Source organism: Tetrao urogallus (genome assembly GCF_951394365.1).
Source record: "Tetrao urogallus genome assembly, chromosome: 5".
In the NCBI taxonomy this organism is placed as follows: Eukaryota; Metazoa; Chordata; class Aves; order Galliformes; family Phasianidae; genus Tetrao; species Tetrao urogallus.
The window spans coordinates 21,415,882-21,439,078 of record NC_136818.1 but is presented as its reverse complement, the minus strand read 5'-3'; the positions used below and the strand labels follow the sequence as shown (position 1 = coordinate 21,439,078).

The window sequence follows — 23,197 nt, the reverse complement described above, 5'->3', positions numbered from 1 at the left end:
CTATGGGAAAATAACACACCAAAAATAGCGTGTCTCCATTTTAAAAACTGCTGCTATGTCTTTGTTAGACACCAATATTCGTGTTATAAAAGTGTTATCTAAATTTAAAGACAGAAAGGTATACGATTTCCAAACAAGTTTAGCACATTCATGAAAACTTCTCATTAATTTTACTTCTAGTTTGGTGAGGTAGAGAATGACACAGACACTGAACTTTGCATTGGGCTTGGTCCATGCATGTTTCAGCTGCCTGTGGACAATACCTCCTATAGCGTGCAGCTTAGAGCATGGGCTGCAGGCAGAAGTGCTGCCTTGCCGGGGCTTGGAATACTGAACAAATGCATGCAGAGTGGAACATGCAGCAGTAGAGTTGCTGGGCAGGCACCACTGCATGCCATTCACTTGGTTGATCTTTTTAAATGGTAGGTTTATATTTTTTTTGTCTATGAAAGGTTTAACAGTAGCCCCCGGTCTATAAATCCTTACATTCGCTCTGATCACTCTGAGGCTCAATAGCAAACCTAAGTACAAACCTGATCCTAGTGCTTTTAGGAATTAATTTTTCTCTCTGACACAAAAACCCAATGAGACCCATATTTCTACAGCTGTCACAGTAAGACCGAGCAGTCTACAAGACCTGTGGACACATTGCTCTGGATGTCAAAGCAGGAGATGTACTAAAACATTGACTGAAACAGGAAACAGCTCACGGTGACTTCACTTTTCATATACCAGAGCAGTAAAAGCAGGACAAGTCGCTAACACAGAAATTGCCATAAACCGGGCAAAGCAGGCATTGTTCTGGCCCCCAGTCAGAACAGGTTTGGGAAGTGCACATCACTTTGGGAAAGTCAGTCCTGATGATTCATATTTCTGCCAGATGCCACTACACATTAAGGTATACAGACATCTCATGTTGGAATAAATATAAGCCTGGCTGGAAAGCAGAGAGACTGCTGCGGTATAACCCTGCTGTCAGACCAGGGAGGGCACGGTGGTGTTTGATACTCTGAGGCTTCAAGTGGAAACTGTGTGCTGTAATAAAAGAGAACACTGTAATGAGGAAGATCTCTGCTAAGAGGGCCTTTTACATATGTGCTGTGACCACTTCACTTTGCCTAATCTTTAAAACAATCTCAGCCAACTCTGAGTTCCCTTCTGGCTCTCTCATAACTTACCTCTCTCTAAGATGGGTCTAGTTACAGCTGTGATTGAATAAAGTGGACAGGCAGGGAATTAGCCTTAGTAGATAAATTTATCTGCTTCTATCTGAATCTATTCGTTGTGGCTGAATGCTGCTCTGTAATTTTCCATGAAAAAAATGACTGTATTTTGCTATAAAAATAAAAGCTCTGTGAATCTGTAAGTAAAATTAGGTGTGGTGCCTAGTACCTGGCTATGGCTCTGTGAGTCTCATCTTACCCACTGAGGTAACTTGCAGGCACCTTATATGGTGAGCGAGCAAGAAGATGCTGAAGGCAATTCTGCTGCAGGGACAGACATCATTGTGCTTATAAATTACTTTATGCTGTTGAGAATTTGCAGTTATCTTTCAAGCTACTATTTCATATTCTTATCTAGAACAGTGCAAATATTAAGGGTTGTACTTTGCATAAGTTTTCAAAAAAGCAGTTGGATATATTTTGAATGCTTTCAAGACAAGAAAGATGTTTTCTCCGATTCATTTCACACTTACTAGCACAACAACACATCATCAGTAGAGTAAAACTAACCTGTCTCACGATGGTCTAAACCCAACTCATGTTCCCTATTAGTGGGTGAACAATCCAAGTGCTCCCGAGAAAAGTTACTATAGTTATCATTTTGTAGATGGCCAGTAGTCCAGACGAATAAGCTGATGAGCAAACAGATTTGTCTTCCTTTGTGCAGCCTGACCCAGTATACATACTTGGGTCACAACCTATCAAATCGCAGTGAAGGTAAGATGAGGAGCTCTACTTTTATCCTGTATACCAAAAACCAAGCACCATCTGAGAGAAGAGGAAGTAGGAGGCAGCATCACTCATGCTTTAATTGCCATCCCTGGGGTATTTGGAGAGATGATTTGTTCCTCTTTTCTTACTTTACAGTTTGAAAATAGTAGGGGTAAAGAATGTTCCACTGGAGATACACAGTACCAGGAATATTTTTCTGGATCACATGGGTTCAGATCCCTCCAACTGCTTCTCTCACATCCTTCTTGTCTCAGTCTGAGATCATAACTGATGGGCCAGAAGTCACCTCTGCTTTTCTTTTTTTTTAGGAGATATGAGATCTATTGTTCATTTGTGAAAAACTACAGTATGCATCTACTCCTGAAATGTGACAACTGCACATTCATTGTGGATGTGGTGCATCTTAGCCAGATCTTTGACAGAATGCAGGGTCAAGCTCCAGCAGCTCCCTGCTCAATCTGTGAATTTCATTCTTAAGTTAAAGATGATTTAACAGAGCACACGTTCTTAAAAACACCGTTCTGGGCTCTAGTTGCTCAATCCAGAATCTCCAATTCTTTGTTCTTTAGGTATTCACTGTGATGAAGACATCAATGAATGTCACATGAACCCTTGCCAAAATGGTGGCATCTGTGAGAACTTTCCTGGGAATTACACTTGCCATTGCCCACCTGCAGACAAAGAAGGGATTTTTTACGGCGGCTGGAACTGCACAGAAATCCTCCATGGTTGTACTGATCAACAATGCCAAAATAATGGAATATGTATCCCGCATTTAAAAAATGGCCATCATGGATTCAGCTGCATATGCTCACCTGGATTTACTGGAATACACTGTGAAACTGTAACTACGTTTTCTTTTCAAGGAAATGGTTTCCTTTGGTTGAAAAATCCCACAACCACTAAAGAGGAATTTTCCTATAATATAAACCTGAGGTTTCAGACTGTGCAACCGTCAGCCTTTCTATTTTATCGAGGAGAGAAAGACACATTTGTGAAGCTGGAGTTACTGAATGGCTACTTACATTTGTCCGTGCAAGTCAAAAACCAGCCACGGGCTCTTTTGCATATTTCACATAATGTCAGTGATGGAGAATGGCATTCTGTGGAGGTAACCTTGGCAAGAGCTGTTACTCTTAATTTACTTGACAGCTCTTGTGCAGAATCATGTGTCAATAAAACTTCTGCTATGATAGATAATGATCACGTGAGGCTTGCATTTCAGAGCACATTTTTGGGCAGCTTACCAGTGGGGAACATTAGCAGCAGCTCTCAGCTTAACATCAATAATATACATTCTACACCTTCATTTGTAGGCTGTCTTCAGGATATTGAAATAGACTTGAATGTTATTACTCCAGAGAATGCATCACCTGAATCCTCTTTAAACGTCGAGACAGGATGCAGGAAGAAGGACTGGTGTGAAAACCACCCCTGCCAGAACAGGGGCCGCTGTTCCAACCTGTGGCTGAGTTACCACTGTGACTGCTACCGGCCGTACGCGGGGCCGAGCTGCAGAGCAGGTAAGAGCATGTGATGCCGTCAACGCTGTCAGGGGGTGTTGAAAACATAACCTGGCCTCGGGGGTGAGCCAGCATGACCCTAAGGATCTCTGGAACTTATTGCCCACCGGTAAGAAGGCACAAGGGGTTAGCAGTAGCACATGCTCATTATTTTCTAGTTATTTTCCAAGAAGGCTGCTTTTCAGCTTGACAAAAAGTCAGGCCAAACTGGGGGATTCTACTCATCCAGTTTTTAAATCTTCTTAGCACTCTTAGCACTCCATAAACTCTGGAAAACTGCAGTTCACAGGAGGTTATGCACTCCGAGTAAAATTTAGAAAGCAACCGAGTCACTTGGAGTCGAAGTCTTATTTTCAAAGCATTCTTTCAGAATTTTATCCTCTCTAGGCTGACATAAAGAAACTCATTTAAGGCCATGAAAGGCCAGCAAAGCACTGCAAGTTAAAAAAAAATACATACAGATTCCAATTTTACAAAATGAACAAGATTATCCTATTAACTTAATCTGATTAGCCTGAGGAGAATCCAGGTCCTCGGAGGCCGTTCCTTCTCAGCCAGGTCCTGCACAGCTTCGGGCAGTGACTAACGACGGGCAGTGACTAACGAGGGCTGTGCTACCAGAGAACTGCTGAGGGCCAGAGGGAGATGTGCCCATGTGTTAGCGAGCAGAAAAGCACATGTCAGAACACAGCCTCTTTGGCAGTGAAGCAGGGATTCAATAGCTGGCAGTGCCTGTAGCACATTTCCTGCTACAAGTGATCGTTCTAAGCACGGGCTGAGACAAAGCGGGAGGACACCAGCAAGTCCCCTGCTGTCCCACATCCGTGCTGGAGCAGCAGCAAGTAGCCCTCTGGAGCTGAATAAAGCACATCTCAGGAGCACCAACAGTGCTGTGGTCAGATGAGAACAGACAGACTGTACTGGTGTGGGCTGGCACAGTCAGGACAGTCCACTGCCTTACCGCAGCTGAATGGCTGGGCCCAGGGGCTTGCCGGAGGCACTGCTGCAGAAAGCTGTGGCTTGAAATGCACTTCAAAATGTTTAAAGACAGTTTCATTTTGTATGCTATACTTGATAGGTATCAATACTTTTCAATAGCGTTTTTTTTCCCTTATTGCAAAATGACAAAGTCTGAGAGGTAATTGTAACAGACTTCTTTGAAGTCTAGCTGTAATTTATCCAAAGGTTTGGAAAGCAACTTTGGAGTATAGGACAACATCTGGTAAATATGTTGGCCTTCTTATACGAAGTGAAATTAAAACCAGTCAGGGCCAGGAGAGGCTTACACTGGCATTACAACTGTTCAGAATGATTAGAAAGCAAGCTTTTTTTTTTTTTTCCTCTCCGCTGACCACAGCATTCTTTGCAATGTGTGGCACCATGCCACTTTGATACATAGGTTCTAGATATACGCCATTTTTAAAAGACTGTGGCAGGTAGCTTAAAAAGCAGAGTGGGGGAGACGTGTGGCAAAGGATAACATAAGAAATGCTAGCGTCTTTTTGAAGAAAAGTTGCTGCCAAGTATTTAATTGACAAGAGGCAATATTTTCTCTACATACACAAAATAACAAACAGATGTTGACTCATTTTGATCAGCATCCAGATGTTGCGACCCAAGAGGTTAATGCTAACCAAGGTGATGCTAGCCATCTCATCAAGCAGAAGATCAGACTGATGATATATATATGTATATATATATCATCTGTATATATACGTATTTATAAATAGAAATGCAACAAAATGATTGCAAACATGAAATACCTTTTTGAGAACTAACGGTAACTAATTCCAGCAGAAATTTTATTTTTATCTACATGAAAATATAGTTCAGTCTGTAGAATGACCTTATCAAGAGGGTATATCTGAAGAAGCTTCATGCCTCAAAACACCCATTGCAACAATTATTTCTATAGGCCAGACTTTTCAACACATAGATTTAGAAACAGAGGTAATGTTACTCTTAGTACTAAAATTTTTGAAATTTGATTTATGAAACTGTTTATGAACAACGAAGGGATTTATTGCTTCCAAATAAATGCCAAATAATACTACTGTGCCACATGGTAGTGCAGTGTGATTATTAAAGGTCTGCTAGGATCTTCACATTCAGCACCCTATTTTCATGACTTTTTTTAATGTAGTCAATTAAAAAAAGTACTGCTGCAGGCAGCAACTTGACCTATGAGGTCTCACTCGAGGAGTTTTACAGTGCAAAAGGGAACTGACTGTTCAGCTATGTGAACATTTAAAAAAAAAAAGCTTGGTTTATTCTTTCTATGAATTTGATATATTAAAAAATCGCTCTTGAAAGTGTTTAGGCAGGAAGTCTATAATACCGAGGACAAGATCATGAAACGTGAAGTATAAAAATAGAAACACTTTGTTGTGCTTTAACGAGATGATTCATCAGAATAAAATACGCTTTGGACTACATATTTTATATCCTTACGAGTCTGAAAATCATTACTGAAAATAAAGAGTAAGACAGAGAGACAGATGGTTTCGGTTTAATCATTTTAATTGATAAGCCCAAAAAAATAAAAAGGCTCACTCAATCCTAGCTCATTTTTCCCCATGACACAGTAGCATTATAAGCACTCAGGAGTGAGCAGAACTCATATTAGAACTTACTGAATCTGTTGAAAAACCTGTGCAAGACAAAATAGGTGTGTTATCTGTAAGTTTTATACAAGAGGGTTGTGCTAAGCAGCTTCTGACAATATAACATAAAAAAATCAATGAAGTTCAAAAATTATGTAAACTTCCCTTGTCATCAGAGAATCAAAGGAACTAGCTTCTTTTCTAAATGATTTTTCTGATGACCAATCCTGGAAAATGTAGAAATTTGTCCTTCTTAAACTGTTTGCAAACACAGTATCGCATGGAGCTTGATAAAGGGGAAAATTGTGCACAATAATATAACATCTGGTCCTGTACTGGGGCCTAATGTTACAGCCATGGAAGCTGACAGGAGTTTTGGAATAGAAGCTATTTATGGCCAGAACAAGTCTTTATTCATCCATAAATACCAGCACATCTTACTGCCATAAGTAAAGTATATAATCAGAAGTAGCTATTTGATCATTATACTGGTTCCTTTGTCATTTAGCCCTGACTATTCTATTTTTCCTCTTCCTTTCCTTTTTCACCTTTTCTCCTGTTGCTAATCCCAAGAGTATATTCCAGGTCGATTTGGATCTGAGGACTCCTCAGGCTATGCTGCTTTTTCTGTTGATGCTACTGAGAATGAAAATCTGAATATATCAATGTTTGTCCGAACTCGCAAATCTTCTGGCTTGTTACTGGCTTTGAGAAACAGTACCTGTCTCTATGTAAGAGTCTACTTGGAAGATGGGAAACTCACAATGTTAGCTCCAAATTCCATGAAGCTATTAGGGAAACATCCTATAAATGATGGAAATTTCTACCTAATAACATTAAAAATAGAACCAAATATGTTGGAATTATTCCAATCCTCTCAATACTTAGGCTTTATTTCTACTCCACTACTAACCACCCAAAGTAAGGACTTTCTTTACATCGGAGGCCTACCAGATAACAGAGAAACCGATAGAAATAGTGGGTATTTCAAAGGCTGCATCCAGGATGTAAGAGCGAATAACCAGCCGCTGGAATTCTTCCCCCTCACGAATTCACGGAATTCTTTTATCAACCGAACCCTGATCAACGTCACCCAAGGCTGCAGTGGTGACAATCTCTGCAAGGTAAGAATGACATTTTCATTTCATTTTCATGTTTTTGTCGTGGGGAATTAAAAGACAAAACGAAACAAAACAAAAAAACAACGTAATTTTTTGTACAATATATAATGATAATATCTTAGCAAAATATGTAAAAATGCTAGAAAGAGCAGATTTTGATATGTTTTGATATAGCAAAGTTATGATAAATATGATGGATAGTATCAGCAAAATGTACTGGCATAGAAGAAAATGAAAATATTTTAAGGTTGCAATACTGTTGTTCACAAATTATTAAAATGTTCTGTGCAGTCTTAGTACTAATTGCTTTCCATTGGATATAAGCATAATTTTCCTTCTCGACAAAAAGTCTACATTCCTAGAGTTGTGAGTCCATCAAGATTGATTCACGCTTTGGTTATCTCTTCTCTTTCCCCATAGTCCAGTCCTTGCCACAACGGTGGTGTATGCTATTCAATCTGGGATGACTTCACTTGCACATGCCCTCCTAACACCGCAGGAAAGGCTTGTGAGGAAGTTAAGTGGTGTGAGCTTGGGCCCTGCCCTCATGAAGCACAATGCAAGCTGGTGCACCAAGGATTTGAATGTAGGTAAATTTCAGTTATTCCTGTCATTTTTGGAAATTAGAAACAATTGATCAGTATTTCTTAAAACTAAATATTCACTTATTTAAAAATTCAATGGTATTTCTATATTATGTGGGTTGCTCCGAATGTAATGCCTCCTATTTTGTTTTCATGGAAATGACAACAGCTACAAAGAGGATAGTAACAGAGGATAGTAACAGTATTTAACAGAGCAAATTCTTGCCTACAAAGCACCATTCTGCAACACAGTCACCATCAGTAGCTGTGAATTTTCACCAGTGATGAACAAGAGCCTGCATGATGCACTCGTGAAAATCTGCACCAGTTGAGGTGACCCACTGTCACTGCCACCACTGCTGAAATGCACCACCACTTCATTGCACTCTCATCAACTGTTTGGTCTCCATAAATGTTCATCAGTGAGTGTCAATAGGTACCATTTTTTCCCTGCATGGAAGAATTCAGGGACACACCTTTGCTTCCTAAACACTTCCATATCAGATGCCATTTTGTCTGACTTCCTCTCTGCTGCTGTCTGTTGCACAGAAAAAAAAAAAAAAATGTAATGGGATGTGGGCAGGAAGTTTCAACCTCTACAGTGATATTACCAATATCTGCCTCTGACATCACTAGCAAAAGGAATAAAATAAGAGGCATTACTTTCGGAGCAGCCCCATATAATAACAGAAATAAAAATAATAATAACAATTGTAAGTTCTATTACTGAGAATATCCTGGCATATCAGCATCAGAAATTTTCAACTAGACCCAACGATGCAGGCACTGATGTTTACATAACCTTTGCTTTTGACTTATCCACGAGAGCATGCCAAAGTTTAGAACAGATTGCTACCTTGCCTGACTGTAAGGGTACCCCACATCCCTGCACTGCAAAGAGATAAGACAACATGCAGTGTTGGATCAACTTAGGATGTTCTCCATCCTCCTGAAGATAAAAGCTACATTACATAAATTGCATCACTTGATATTCTTCAATGTTTAATACCTTTGTAGAAAGTCACCTTAACACCAGCTGTACAGTTATTAAATTAGTATCTTGGCAAGAAGCGGCATGCCAAGTGGTCTGTTTGTTTGAAAACTGATAGCCATTAACTGACTGAACATTAGCCAGCCTGCACATCTTTCCTTCTCTTTCTTTCTCCTTACCACCCTTAACTGGAGGAGAATATAACAAGCAAGTAGGGATTTTGAAGCCATATTTTCTCTTTTTGCTACCAAAGTCCTAACGATGCTATGAAGGAAGAGAAATATACACAGAGTCTGCTAGAATGGTTGATTCTTAGGAATGAGAAGGTTCGTCACCAGAAGATTACTATCGTGGGCAATTTGCATGCAGATCAATATGGTGCTGTTTTCACTGAGATTGTTAGAATCAGCACTGCAGCACTTGTAAATATTTACAGCTGTAATTAAAATAATTATGCCTTCTCAAATACACATATTTAATGCTGGCATCAAATATGTTCTCTCAAAATTCACTTTTGCATTTTAGGAAAACGTGAACTCCAACTATACAAAAAAAAAAAATCAAAGCAACAAACCAAAACCTAATCATAAAACACACACAAACACACACACACACAAATCACACAAGAAGAAACAGAGAGAATGCTTCTACAAGAAGCTGATGGGAGAGTTTAATAACAACAAAAACTTATACTCAGTGGCACAAATGATGGTAAAAACTTCCTCCCAAATACTATCTAGAGAACACTGGTACAGTTACATTAAGTCAAATTTGGCTACATATGTAAGCCTGTATAAAGCAACTGAGCACCTAAGGCAAACCAGTGCAGCACCACTGGCTGGTAACCTGGTCTTTAACTATTATTTCTTTGCTAAGTGCTTATTCTGGGCTACCCTCACAAGAAGAAGCAAGGTTCAGCTCTTATCTACGCTTCCATACTTAGATCAGCTCACTGGTTTTAGTAGACCTATTTCTGATTTACATTACAGTAAATAAAGCCAGAGTCATTGGGTAAGGGTCACTGTCCCCCTTCCCTCATTAAAGGGAAATGAGCTGGAAGCTGTAGGATTAGGATTTCAGGTAGCACTGCTCTGTAATCTTTGCAGCCATAAAAGGCAAGCAAGGATAACTGGGATACTGATGGAATTGAATTGCTTTTTAGTAGAAACAAAAGGATTTAAGTGATGGGGATCATGGAATCTTCATCTCTCTGAAGAGATACTGTCCAGGTGGACTGGTTTAAAGCTGGCCTGGTTTCTCAATTATTATCTTTGCACAGGTCTCACTAATGCAGTGTTTAGCGGCCGAAGCAGCGCCATATTTTACAGAAGCAACGGGAAAATCAGCAGAAGCCTCACCAATATCGTGTTTGGCTTTCGAACTAGGGACACAAATGTGATACTGCTGTATGCGGAGAAGGAGCCTGAATTTGTTATCATCAGCATTCACAACTCCAAATTGGTCTTCCAACTGCAAAGTGGCAACAACTTTTACATGTTGACTCTCACTAGCTCACTGACTGTGAGTGATGGGAAGTGGCACCAAGTGATGGTCTCCATGCTGGAGCCCCTATCTCAGTTCTCGAGGTGGCACATGAATCTTGACAACAAGGACACTGCAACCAGTACAGCTGCTACAGGAAGTCTCAACTTTCTACGAGAAGAGGCAGATATCCATGTGGCTGACAAGGCTTTTGACAATTTGGATGGCCTGCGAGGATGCATGAGCAGCATAGAGATTAGTGGAATTTATCTCTCCTACTTTGAAAATGCTGATGTCCTGACTAAAAAACCTCAAGAAGAACAATTTCTCAAAATATCTGCAAACCCTGTTCTTACGGGCTGCTTGCAGGAGGATGCCTGCAGCTCAGAGCCCTGTATGCACGGGGGGACGTGTGAAGACTTGTACACCTCCTATCGCTGCATGTGTCCCCCGGGGTGGGCAGGCACCCATTGCGAGACCAACATCAACGAGTGCTTCTCCAACCCCTGCATTCATGGAAACTGCACGGATGGGATCAGCTCTTATGAGTGTGTCTGTGAACCCGGCTACACAGGGTTGAACTGTGAAGAGGACATAGACTACTGCCGTGGCCACCAGTGTGCAAATGGGGCCACCTGCATAGATGGGATTAATGGATATTCATGTCTGTGTGCTGGTAACTTTACTGGAAAGCTTTGCAGGTAATACAGACTAGGTAGGTCCACACGAATTTTTTCAGGTCTCACCTGAGATTGTTACACCACTGATGCTTCCATTTAAATGCACATCTAATAAACTGCACATTACAGACCTGTACATTATAAGATACGCATCTAGTTATACACTAACTGTGGCTGTACAATTGATGTAAAAAGTCTGCAGTACAGAAAGCCATAGAGATCAGTTCGATATGGACAAAGAGAGTGAAAAGGCACCAGACAGGTTTCAGAGAGGTGGGGAGCAAGACAGAGCTCTGCTGCCAGCCTGAAACATACAACTCCTCACTGGCAGCATTACAAGTCAGCTGGACAGCTGAGGTAGATGCATTGCAAGGATTTTGAAAACGTTTTGAATCTCTGAAACTATGTTTTATCAGAGTAACAGCAAACTAGTGAAAGTCTTAGTGGGTGGGTAAGAGAAACAAGTAGAGAAGAGTTTGTAAAAAACTTTTTTTCCCCACCCATAGCATATTTGCTAGGCGTGTCTTTTCCTTCTAGGCTTCTCTCAGCCCAGCAGTTCTGCTGGCTGTGGCACCACACCACCCACTCTATGCATCACATCTGCTGATCTCAGTGTACTGCTTACAGTTCCTCCCAGACAATCCACTGTGAGGGGAGCAAGACCTCCCTTCACTTGCCCTTCTCTTCACACTGTATGTTTCTCCCTTCTGAGAGGGCAAAGATATTAAACAGCTAATTTCTACAGCTACCACAGCTAAGAATCTCTTTCCTGTAATTTAATTTTTAAGTGAAAGTCCCTAAACAATTATACCTTTTTACATTCTGACCTACTACCAGCAGTTAGTTATTTTCATCATACAGTCATGTTGGTCTGAATGTAAGGACTTTTTTTTTTTAAGAGATTAGATTCAAGAAAAAGTGTTAGTTTTTCAAACATCCTTCTACTCTTTGCAGCCACATGCTGCAACATGACACCCAAGCTGTTGTGACCCTGGGGTTGGTGGGAGAACTTAGTGCATCCTTGAGAAAGCAACTTCAAATTCAGGTAGTTAAGTAAGTGGACCCAAACACACTGTGCAGTCCTAGACACCAGCTCTGCCTTTGCATAGTGTTGGCACCCACCCTCCACAGCCCATCCCTCACCATGCAGGCATGGCCAGGCCCAGGCAGCTGCCTGTGAGTGCACACAGGCATGGGGTTTTCTTACAAGGGAGAGAACCAGGGTGGCAACAAGTTGTGTGTGTATCTCCAGAACTGTGTGGTCATCCATAGGTAAAATATGATGCCTCCCCTGTTTGCACTGGATGGCATTTGCCAACAGGAGCACAGCTGTCACTGTTCAGATACTAGCAGTGGTAAGTTCTGCATTCAAACAACAAATTTGCAAGGTAGATCTAAACATTTTCTGCTAACGCAATGGACTAGACTCAGGAAAAGTGAGAACATGGCATTCAGAAGTGAACAAGGAGAGAGCAAATAACAGCTGTCATTGCCTTTCTATTTATCCAGGTATCGAAGATTACCCTATACAGTTTGTGGGAATGAAGACAGAAATCTCACCTGTTACAATTATGGCAACTGTACTGATCTTGGAGGCAAGCTGGCCTGCATGTGCCTGCCAGGATTTGTTGGAGAACGGTGAGATGCTTCACTTTATGGAACAGTTCTTACAAAAGTCATTCCAAGGGTTTGCCATCCATAGGGAAATTACTCTCCTGCAGAAATACAGAAAAAGCTGGTTGTCAAGTGTAGTAGTTCTTTGCCCAAGGGCCTGAAAGTATAACAGTCTTACTTAGGCAAAAATTACAAATTAGCTCAGGAGGGGTCAGTCCAGTACAGCACCACTAATGCCAGTACAAGCCTTTATTTCTTAGTGAGTGTTGTATAACTCCTGCTCTTTGGATTCAATGCCAAAGTTGTATGTAGGCACGCTGGAATGTTATTTTTCTGTATATCTGTAGGCACACATAAACACATATATCCTATTCATATATGTATAAAAATTAGCCAGAATACATGCTGACACATAAATAAGCCAAGCTGTCCTATTTTCACATGTATCCATTGTAAATAAACAATCTATTCTCCTACAGGGATAAAATGATGTGAAATATGTGGAAGTGTTATTTTCTTTACCGAATGCCAAAATATGAAAAAAGAATTATTATTTAAAATAAAAGTTGAGAAATACTTCTTACATATTATAGTATGAAATAGAAGGGGCCATCCCAATTTGTATCTTGTAGCAGTTTTCTGCATGATTTCTTACCACTTGTTGATTCTCTACAAACATCTCTGCAGCAGGGAGGTCTGAAGGTCTCAGTGCATAAGGTGTTGTAAAAACGTAAGAGGACATCATCCCAGTCATAATATGGCCTGAAGTAATGGTAAATTTCTAAATAGTAAGAAAAGGTACACAGAACATAAACAGAAAACTAATGACTTTCGCTTGCAGTGCAATCAGCATTACATCAGAGTGCAATATCCAAACATTCAGCAGGACCAAGCTGTGCTGGCTTTGCAAACACAAAGCAGTGTTTCAACAAATAGTTTTCATTCTTTCAAAGTCTGCATAATTCACTGACTTTGTGGAACCTGCACAGTAAACCAAAAAGGACAGATGAAATGAAAATTTCCACCCACTCATTGCACAGTGTAGTTGGCTGACACATCTGCGCTGTACTCTTTAACTCAGCCAGAAGGCCTGCATGCCACACTACAAAAAAAAAAAAAAAAAAAAAAAAAAAGAAGCTAAAGAAATAAAATAATAAAATAATGAAAGCATGTTCTCAGGCAGTTCTTCAGTGTGTACTTTTTTCAGGACTTCAAGACAAGTCAAAATGCTTTTTCCTTCTTCCTTCCCCTGCCAGGCAACTTGCTAAAAGCAGCTCTGGGAATGAGCCTTGCTTACATCAACTCCACTGGCTGGCAATAATGTCTATTTTATAGTTCCCGTGATCCTTATACTGAGTAGCAGCCTTGCACCAATCGTACTGCACTATAACTGACAATCAAAGCAAGGCATTCTTCTCAAATGTCTAAAATTGACTATTTGTCCTCTTTTCCTCCAGGCTGACACATTGTAAACCAGGAATATTTCTGTTTGCAGAACTTAATACATAAGAAAAAAAAAATTCACCTCAATCAGTTAACATTTTTTCAGAATAATTTCAAATGTATCAGTTAACTTGAAAATTCAAAACAAAACCCTTCAATCTATTTATTGATTAGAATATTAAAGCAGGCATTTTGGCTTCAAGACAGTATTTAATCCCTAAGAAAACTAATGATGTACAATTTAAAAAAAAAAAAAAAAAAAGGGGGTGTATTTCTATGTCATTCAATTGACTTGGGATTACAAGGAAAAAAATAGCAAATAATAAGGGGAAAGGAAAACTTGAAAAGATTAAATAAAAGAAAATGTAGCTGTGTCTTCTATTTCACTGAAATCAGACAGTTTTCAAAATCACCAAAGAGAGTGAGGTTTAAAAGTTTTCCTGTACTTTGTTTTTCAGTTTTGCATGGGGAAGTTCATAGCTATATAATTTTTATGGATTTAATTAATACTTAATTTTCAGCTTTCTGATGTATGTAAAAATGTAGTTTATTAATCCATGGAACTTTTTCATGGATTAATAAAGAAAACCAGCTAAGTGTTTAATGCAAAGAGCAGCACATCTCTAATGTAACACTTAACAACATCTTGAGTGCTAATGGATATAATTAAACAAAACAATTCCTGGAAATTTTCTGTGAATTTCACACATCCTACTTCGATAGTAAATGTGATTCTTTATGTGGAAAAACGTAGTATTGACCATTATCAGTACTTGAAAAAATGAAGGCAGGGAATTCAGGGGAAGCTTCATCAGGACAGAGAATCACCAAATTGTTACCAGTTTTTAAACAGTTGCAAATGCTTTTTATTAATGGTTGGTTGCCTTAAGAAATTATTGGAACTTAAATTTCCTTTCTCATCAGAATTACTGAAAAGCTTATAATGATAAAAATTTAAGCTTTTAAAAACCATATTCTGCAACTGCCTTTCTTAACATTCTCAGTGCCCACACCCTCTCAGAGAGTCCTTATAGGAGATAGTGCTGGACATCTACTGACACTTCAAATTGAGATAAGAAATGGGTGAACATTCCCAGGGGCATTCAGTTGTGAAATAATGTGCTTTTGTTTCACTTAGATCTAAATTATCAAGAAGGAAATTGTGCCCTCAGCTTGCAGTAACAATGAAAATGGACCTGCAAGTGCTCAGCAGGACTTGTGCTGTATCCAGCTCTAAAACCACACACCAGCTTTCATTTCACTTTGCTAAGCGCCATTAACCAGGAAATGCTCCACAGAAATGAAATTTCTGGCTTAACTATCTATGTTTGAAAGTAACACAGGAAGTTCAAGATTTAAGAGAGGATAATCAAGTCATTAATAAGATTCTCTGAAGACCACAAACACATGTGGAAATATACTACAGATTTCAAATGGAGCAGCCTCCTCATTAAAAGTTTCTGAGTTAAAAATGTGCCAGTTTTATGCATTTTGTACCTGATTTCAGGATCTCACTTTTTTGCACTCTTCTCTGTAGGTGTGAAAAGGATATTGATGAGTGCAGCTCTGATCCATGCCTGAATGGAGGCCTCTGCCAAAACCTGCTCAACAAATTCCACTGCCTCTGCGACGTGAACTATGCTGGGGACCGCTGTGAGATCGATGTAAGCGACCTCTCCTTCTTTGTCTCTTTACTGTTGTGGCAGAATCTCTTTCAGCTTCTCTCCTATCTTATTTTGAGAATGGATGATGATCCAGCAGTCGAGTGGGGTGACCAGGAAGACTATTAGCAACCCTTTGACTCTTGGTTTAGCAAAACAGAAGATGCCTTGACCAAAGAGCTTAGCAAAGCAATGCAAGCATCTGAGTTTGAAAAATCATTTTATATGTTTTTTGAACTTATGTGAAACATTCAGTTTTATACAAATGTTCTTCAACTCTGGTTGTAACGTGGAAGCAAACCCTTCAGTAATATCATGTTACTTTATAAGATATAAGAAAGTGAATGATGGGAACTTTGTGATGCAGTGCTCAGGTCTGAGTTCTTGCCTGTTTGATGAACTACTTTGGATCTGTTTTACTTCTTCATATTAGAACAAGCGCTAGCAAATCCTAAAAAGTGTCTCAACCCCACACCAATAGACCATTTCACTGCATGCACACTGTCAGCACAAACAGTGGAGGAGATCAGAAAGTAAGACATAACAAGGGGAACTTTAAGATACACCTGTGGTAGCATTCAAGCACTATGCAATGGCTGGCAAAGGTTTGTTGCCCTCAGAGAGGTTAATTTTACCATTAAATCTTACTGGTGTCACTATCTCTGCATCACATAATACTTTCATTGCTAGTTTTTGGCCATTTGGTCTCCCACCTGCGATACCAAGTATGGTGCTTTTGGATAAATAACATTATGGATTAGCAATGGGGCCCCTTGTACATCCACTTGGTTTAGTGGCAATCCTGTACCTCTGCTCCATTAACCTCTACACCTCCAGTGCATCACTCTGAGATAAACTGTGGCTATCTCATTTTTCATTAGAATTCCTCTGTCAAGTAAGGCCCAGGAAGTATATTAGATTTTGAAATTACAAATTTGCTGTATTTTCCAAAGATTTCTTCAAATTTCAGAAAGTCTCTCTATCAGTAGGTAGACTCAACAGACTAAAGTGCAACCTTTTGTTCCTTCATGTGAAGTAACCAAGGTACTTCAGTTGAGTGGCTGTACATGGATTCTTTAAATAATGAAAATTATGAACACTGGGAGATTTAGAAAAAAAAAAAAAAAGGAAAGAAAAAATGTAGGAAATATAAAATATCTGAATTTGTGGATGCCTTTGGGAGAGTCAACACAAATGAAGGACACTGCTAAATATAAAACCACAGTGAAAGTGATTTTTTCTGAACAATGCTTCAATGCAAAAAGCATTTGTGAACTGTGCAAATATTTCTCTGGGCACTGATGATCGTATTATATTTGTATATATTCCATACTCCTTTTAGCCATCTAAAATAGAGATCTCAAATGATAGTGGCATGTAGCAAAAGTTATAGGAAAGATTAGAGTTATTTGAAGAGGTTTTGTGACTCCAGAGAGTAATAAGTGATATGTTAAAGTTCTCATTTTGCTACAGTAAAATGCAGCAGAAGTCATTGCCTGAGAATCAAGTCTCTCTTTTATTTCTCATCTTTCAGAAGTGTCCCCAGATTGATTTTTTTTTTTTGAACTTCATTCCAAGCATAATTGCAGCAACACTGGTATTATTAAATAAGGTTCCTATTTTCAGAAAACCCTCACATTCTTTTGTGCATTTGCAGCAAATACAATGATTCATCCCTGTGAAATGCCACACATTCCTGTATTGAGCATTTGCCTTAGTATGAAAACTTAAGCACAATTTAGTAATTATGGTAACAGCTACATTTATTAGGATAATATCTTTGTTATATTTATCTTAAAAAGTGATTTTGGGTAGTTTTTGTGTTTATTGCCCTTTACAAAAAAAAGCGCTGTTCATATGAAAGGTCCTTCCCTCTTTATAAGCAAGTAATTAATGTTGAAGAAAGCTAGAAAAAGTACATGTATTAACTGTATGCCTGACAAGCAATAGCTATCATTGCAGCATGCAAACCAACAAATATATCTGTATGGAGATTCCAAAACTTTTTCTATTCAATACCAGAAATGTGATGACTGCACAGTTTTAAATGGATTTAAAGGAACGTGTGAGCTTTCACGTACATTTAGAGTTTGTTACCTGCAGAGCAGCAGTTCAGTCTTTGAGTACATGCTACACAAATATTGTCTGTCCTTGCAATTTAATTCTTTCCTTCCTCTAATGCCTTGTCATCATGAAACATCTCCTGACTTCAGCTGTGCTCCTCTCCCCTCTATATTTCCATATGTTCGACTACATCATGTACGTGTACAGAACTTTCCTGTCATTGCACAAAATAAACCTTCTGCCTTTGTCTCTATGTCTGCTTCTCATTTCCTGCTGACAGCTCTGTCCATTTGCTTCAAGTGTGTCGTTTCTTCTGATATTACCACCTTACACACACCAGCAGAGGCTGCATTTCCCCATTGCTCTGCAGTAGTGCTGGCAGTGCCCGGGGCAGCTGTTCAGCTGCCAGTGCCTCCCCAGCTGCAGCTCTGTTATGTGTCCAAGGGCAGCTGCATAGCACAACCCAACTGACAAGACCCAAACCAGCAACTCAGAGAAGGAGCGCTTAAAGGGTCTGCAGGGCTCAAAGTGACTCTTATTACCTGCTTTCTCCTTTTGTACTGTCAATACTTACAAAACTGCTGGGTGTTGGAAGGCCTCTGCTAACATTCTGACAGGTCATTTCTTCCCTTTGAGTTACATCATAGCCTATAAGCTGGTTCTGACCTGTGCACAGATCTCTAGTTGAGAACGGACTTCATATTTCTAGTTTATAACATTAAACAGAAAAAGGAAACAAATTCCAGATTAATTAAAATTATTTTTTTGAATATATACTTTCACAGAAAGATAAGCCATTTTAAAGGAAACAGCTTTAGAAGCAAAAATGAAAAAAAGCTTTGCTAAGCACTAGTTTTTTGTAAGTACATCCAATTGCAAAGATTTTTTAGGATCTAAGAGCTTAAAGATTTTAATGTTTAAAATTGAGATATAGCAGCAAGATCTTCATAGATGAATGGAAGCAAACAAGCAAGTTCACTGTATTGGGAGGTATGGCTTGTGATTATGAACATTGACACTAGCAGTAATGGATCCCTCTATTTTGACGCTAAGGTTCAAATGTTTTTTCATCTCAATAACTGTCATTCATAAATATGGGCAATGAGAAGTAACAGTGATAGAGCTTGAAGAAAAAAGAAAGATTCTGAAAAGAGGGGAAAGATAGCAGTGGTTGAGGTACTAAAAGGGGAAGCAAAAGTATCTGCATCAGCTGTGGGAGGAGCAAAAGGCTATTCTTTAATGAGTGAGGGAAACAAAGGAGCAGTATTGCACTGGGGAAGTGTGCATAGAGAATGGAAAACTTAGAATTGCTGTACTGACAATAGTTCTTACTTCTGACCCTTAAAAAAACAGGTTCTGAGTGATGCTCCTCTGCTACTGCAATTCAAGTTCTGCCAGCAGCATTCTGTCTTAGCCAAAAAGAACCCAAGTGTTTGTGAAAGAATCCTTGATGCTGAATGCTTATTGAATTCTTTTAGTCCCAGATAATTTAATTTTTAAGAAACTAGATTCAATACACAGTTTGCTCAGTGCTATATGCTATGTGACTGTAATAAGTTAGTGAAACAAAAAATATCAAAAAATATGCTTCAAACTCACAGTGAATTAAATCAGGTTTCCTTTTTTTTTTTTTTTTTTTTTTTTTTCCTCATTGCAAATATTTTCCCTGGCCTGACACCCTGAGGTCCAGCTGGATGGACACTCTAGTTCTCTAAATCATCTTTTAGCTCTTGAACTAATTTTTGCAGTTTGATGTAGTGATTTTCCCTATAAATGTTTGCAATGAAAAGTTCTTCAAAATACTACCTCAAGAACCACTGGTTACTATAACCTAAAAAAATAGCCACAAAAAAACTCCAGCAGGACATCATTCTGTAACACTTAGACAACTATTACCTGCAATACATCTTCAGAGAGTAAAATTAAATAAATGGAAAGTTTGTGATCCTTTCACTTTGTGTTTCAGGAGTACTATGAGGTCCCATTAGGCCCCAAAGCCCATTCTGCCTGTGCTGTGCATAGCAAAAGGCATCCCTATGCTGAGGCAAATGCAATCCCTATGCTGACTGGCAAACAGCTCAGGATGTACTTTAAAATTGTTTTTTGAGCATTATCATCAGCTGCACCTTTGGGACAGCACTTCCTCACAAAGCATACCCTCTCCTATTGTACTTGTGAATATACATGAATCTTGAAAGCAGTGCTAGATTTCACATCCCAGAATACAAGTTCTGCTGATGCTGTGTTCTCTGATGTGTGCTGCTGTTGCTTCCAGCTGGTATCATTTGATCCTCCAGGGCACAAGGACAAGCGTCATGCACTGCAGGTTACAATTCACATTTAGTGTCATTAAAAATACACTGATAAGCATGTAAAGTATGTTCAATATTGAATCTGAATTCAGTAAAGCTCTCTCAGGCTTCCATAGCACAGGCACACAGAATTTTGATTGAATTGGCACTGCAGCAATTAGCTAATGTATTCATTAACTACAAGGCTTAGTAATGTGAACGTAGCAAATGATACTTAATTACAATAATTAAAGCCTAGTGATTCATGAATAATGCATTCTCTAACTATTTACTTATTCATCCTTGTGAAGCCATTAATGGATAATGATCATTCGAATAAAAGACATGGACATCAGGAATGTAATACCGAGACTAGTTTTTCTCAGTCTCACTGTAGTTTTACCTGTTTGCCTTACGTACTTCTTCCTTGCCAATAGCCACAGAGATGGAAAGTATTTGAAGAGCTACAGAGGAATACCATCACAAATAGAGCCATACTGGCTAGTTCTCACACTGCATCAGTTCTCAGTCAGTATTCTCATCAGGCTTGGAGAAGGTCCAAAGAGTCACATCATGCCAGAAATACAGGATAGATTTTGTTTTGTTTTCAAGTCATACTCACGTGCGATTATTTTGAGGCAGCATTATCATTTTTGTTCTTAGCCTAAGTTCAAATGCTCAACACTAGGCCAGTATTGCTCATCAGCTAGGCCCGGGATGTGGCAAAACAAAGCAAAGCCAGGAAAGTCAACTGGATCTGGAAAGTGCTGCTGTCCAGGCTGAGGAGCTGCACTCACCTATTGCTCCTCATGCACAGCAAGTGAGTCACAGAGGCAGGCAGCACAGTGAGGGCAAGGCTTTAGCCACAGGGCATGCAGGCACTTACTGGGGTTTTGTCTTCCCCGGTGCACCTGCCCGCTTTCCTGATGCTGCTGGAGCCCAGACAGGCAGGCAGCAGGAGGAGGTGGGCTGCTGGTGAGTTGTTGCTGCGATGCCTTACAGAGCAGCCCTGCACTGTCAGCTCCTCAGAGAGGAATGCAGCACAGCACAGGTAAACTCACTGCAGTCTCACGATTGTGTAGGTCAGCCACAAAGGCAGACTTGCTGCTGATGATGATATGGGGACATTCATTCCTGTGCCAGGTCAGATGCAGAGTCAGAACAAACATCTTTAGATTTGTAAAACGAGCGGTTCTGCTCTGAAAGTCATTGCAAATGTCACATTGCCATTTTTGTAGCTGTTTTTTTTTCTTTTTTTTCCAGAGCTCCTTAATATCCTCTGCTACTTTCTATTAGTCTGCTTTCAAAACATAGGATTGAACTAAAACTTCTAAAAGAGTATTGCAAGAAACACATTTAATATGTGCCATAACATAAGGTATAGAAACATTAGGTTGCAAAGACGATAAGGTTATCTGATGTGTCTTAGCTGGGAAAGACAAGAACACTCCTCATGAGGCCAACATTACTGCACGCATCAGTGCAAAGCAGCTGAATATTTAATGTATGTGGTAAATATAAGCAGCAAAGGGAGCCCAGATGACATATGACAGCCTAACAGTCCACAGTATAGGAATCGGCTCAAATAGGGTATTCACATAACACATTTAACGTTCAGACTAACATGTTTTGTCTGTACACCATCCTTTATGTTGCAGAAGCATTGTTTTCCTTTTCTCACCTTCTGATGCTTTCCTTGTAGACTCTCAGTCACATCACATGGGCATTTACTTCAGTCATTGCTCACTTCCAAACACATTCAAGCACTCCATGCCTGCACTGTTCAGATACTAAATTTTACATGCTTTTTATCATATGGTTCATGAAAATTAATGTTTTTTTTTTTTTAATTTTATTTTTCTCTCTCTCTCTTTTTTTTTTTTTTTTCTGGCTTCCAGTGATACTAGAATATATACTAAAAGTTGTTTCAGCTCTTTAGAACAATTAACTCAGAAATATGTGTGTGCGTGTATATATGTGTGTGTGTGTATATATGTATATGTATATTTATGTATGTATATATATATAAAATATACATACATTTGTAAGAGCAGAAACAAATAATTCTGTCTTCCAGTGACTTTCAAACAATAATGCTCGATGTCACTGAACAGTCTGGCCAAAAGCAGACTGAAAACAGACAATGAAATAAATATATTTTAATTCCTTAAATCCAAATTAGTGAACTCACTAGAAGTTTCTACAGTAAAACAAATTCCAGCCTCACCTTCAAATTGAAAAATAAAGCCTGGGCTTGTCCTTGACTGCTTTTAAAAAGAAAAATAAACTGGACGGAAGTTGAGGAGTTCATAATGGAAAAGATAATATATATGGAGTTGGCATCAACCTCTTGGGATTCAGTGTTTGTCCTCTTCACTAAAATGAACAGAATTGAGAGATAAGTACAAAGCTATAAATGGGATTTATTGCCAGATTGGAAGGTGGCTTCAGGGGAAGCTTGTCCACCACCATTAAGAACTTTAACAAAAACCTCCTCACTTTTATTCAGTACTTAAATAGGAACCACGGCCCTTGGCTGCAACCACTACATTATTTAGACAGCAGCAGTCCTGTAGCACATTACTCCTATCTACATACTAGCTCAGCATAACAAATACATCTGGCAGAATAGTGCTCAGAAATGATTCACATGCTTACAATTACTACAGAAAGGTCCATGGAGTTATGACGTTTCCAGATAAAGCAAGGGTGGCAGGCTCATCTGCCTATGCATCTCTTGGTGAGTTCTGCATGTGAAGTATGTTCTTGTGCAGAGTGCTTTTCAGTTCTTGTTATGAAACTCCATTCCTAACAGTGTCTGAAAATATTTTGCACACTTTATTAGAGTTCTTGAATATTTGTCCACTAAAAAGCAATAAAAAAAATCCTATTCTTGAATATCTGAAAAATATTTTGTGTTCAAATGATCAGAAACACTTATATGTTTTCAAACAGAGTCATCTACATGGGAGGAAAAGCTTGTTACTTAAATATTTTAGATTCTGTGTACCAAACTGTAAAAACAATAGTCCTCAAATTTATTCAAACATTATTTATTCTCTTTTCAAGAAGAATAAAAACTGCTGTGGTACTGCTGTAACACAGTGGAAAGGACAGGGGGAATCAGCAACGGTGCCCTTTAGAAACCTTTGCAATTATTTAACTAGAGCAGCTTTTGCACCACT

The 23,197-nt window shown here is 39.2% G+C and overlaps 1 protein-coding gene across 1 annotated transcript in view; it reads left to right on the top strand.

The window, feature by feature from the left end:
- Window positions 1-20,991, top strand: part of CRB1 (crumbs cell polarity complex component 1) — a gene marked incomplete at its 3' end in the record, with an annotated part of 75,164 nt that extends 54,173 nt beyond the window's left edge. Inside the window, exons 6-12 of the mRNA XM_079535840.1 lie at window positions 2,525-3,478; window positions 6,655-7,205; window positions 7,623-7,788; window positions 10,057-10,960; window positions 12,449-12,577; window positions 15,534-15,660; window positions 20,701-20,991. Of these exons, the coding sequence (XP_079391966.1) occupies window positions 2,525-3,478; window positions 6,655-7,205; window positions 7,623-7,788; window positions 10,057-10,960; window positions 12,449-12,577; window positions 15,534-15,660; window positions 20,701-20,991 (3,122 nt within the window). The remainder of the gene's footprint in view (window positions 1-2,524; window positions 3,479-6,654; window positions 7,206-7,622; window positions 7,789-10,056; window positions 10,961-12,448; window positions 12,578-15,533; window positions 15,661-20,700) is intronic.
- Window positions 20,992-23,197: the final 2,206 nt, after the last annotated feature.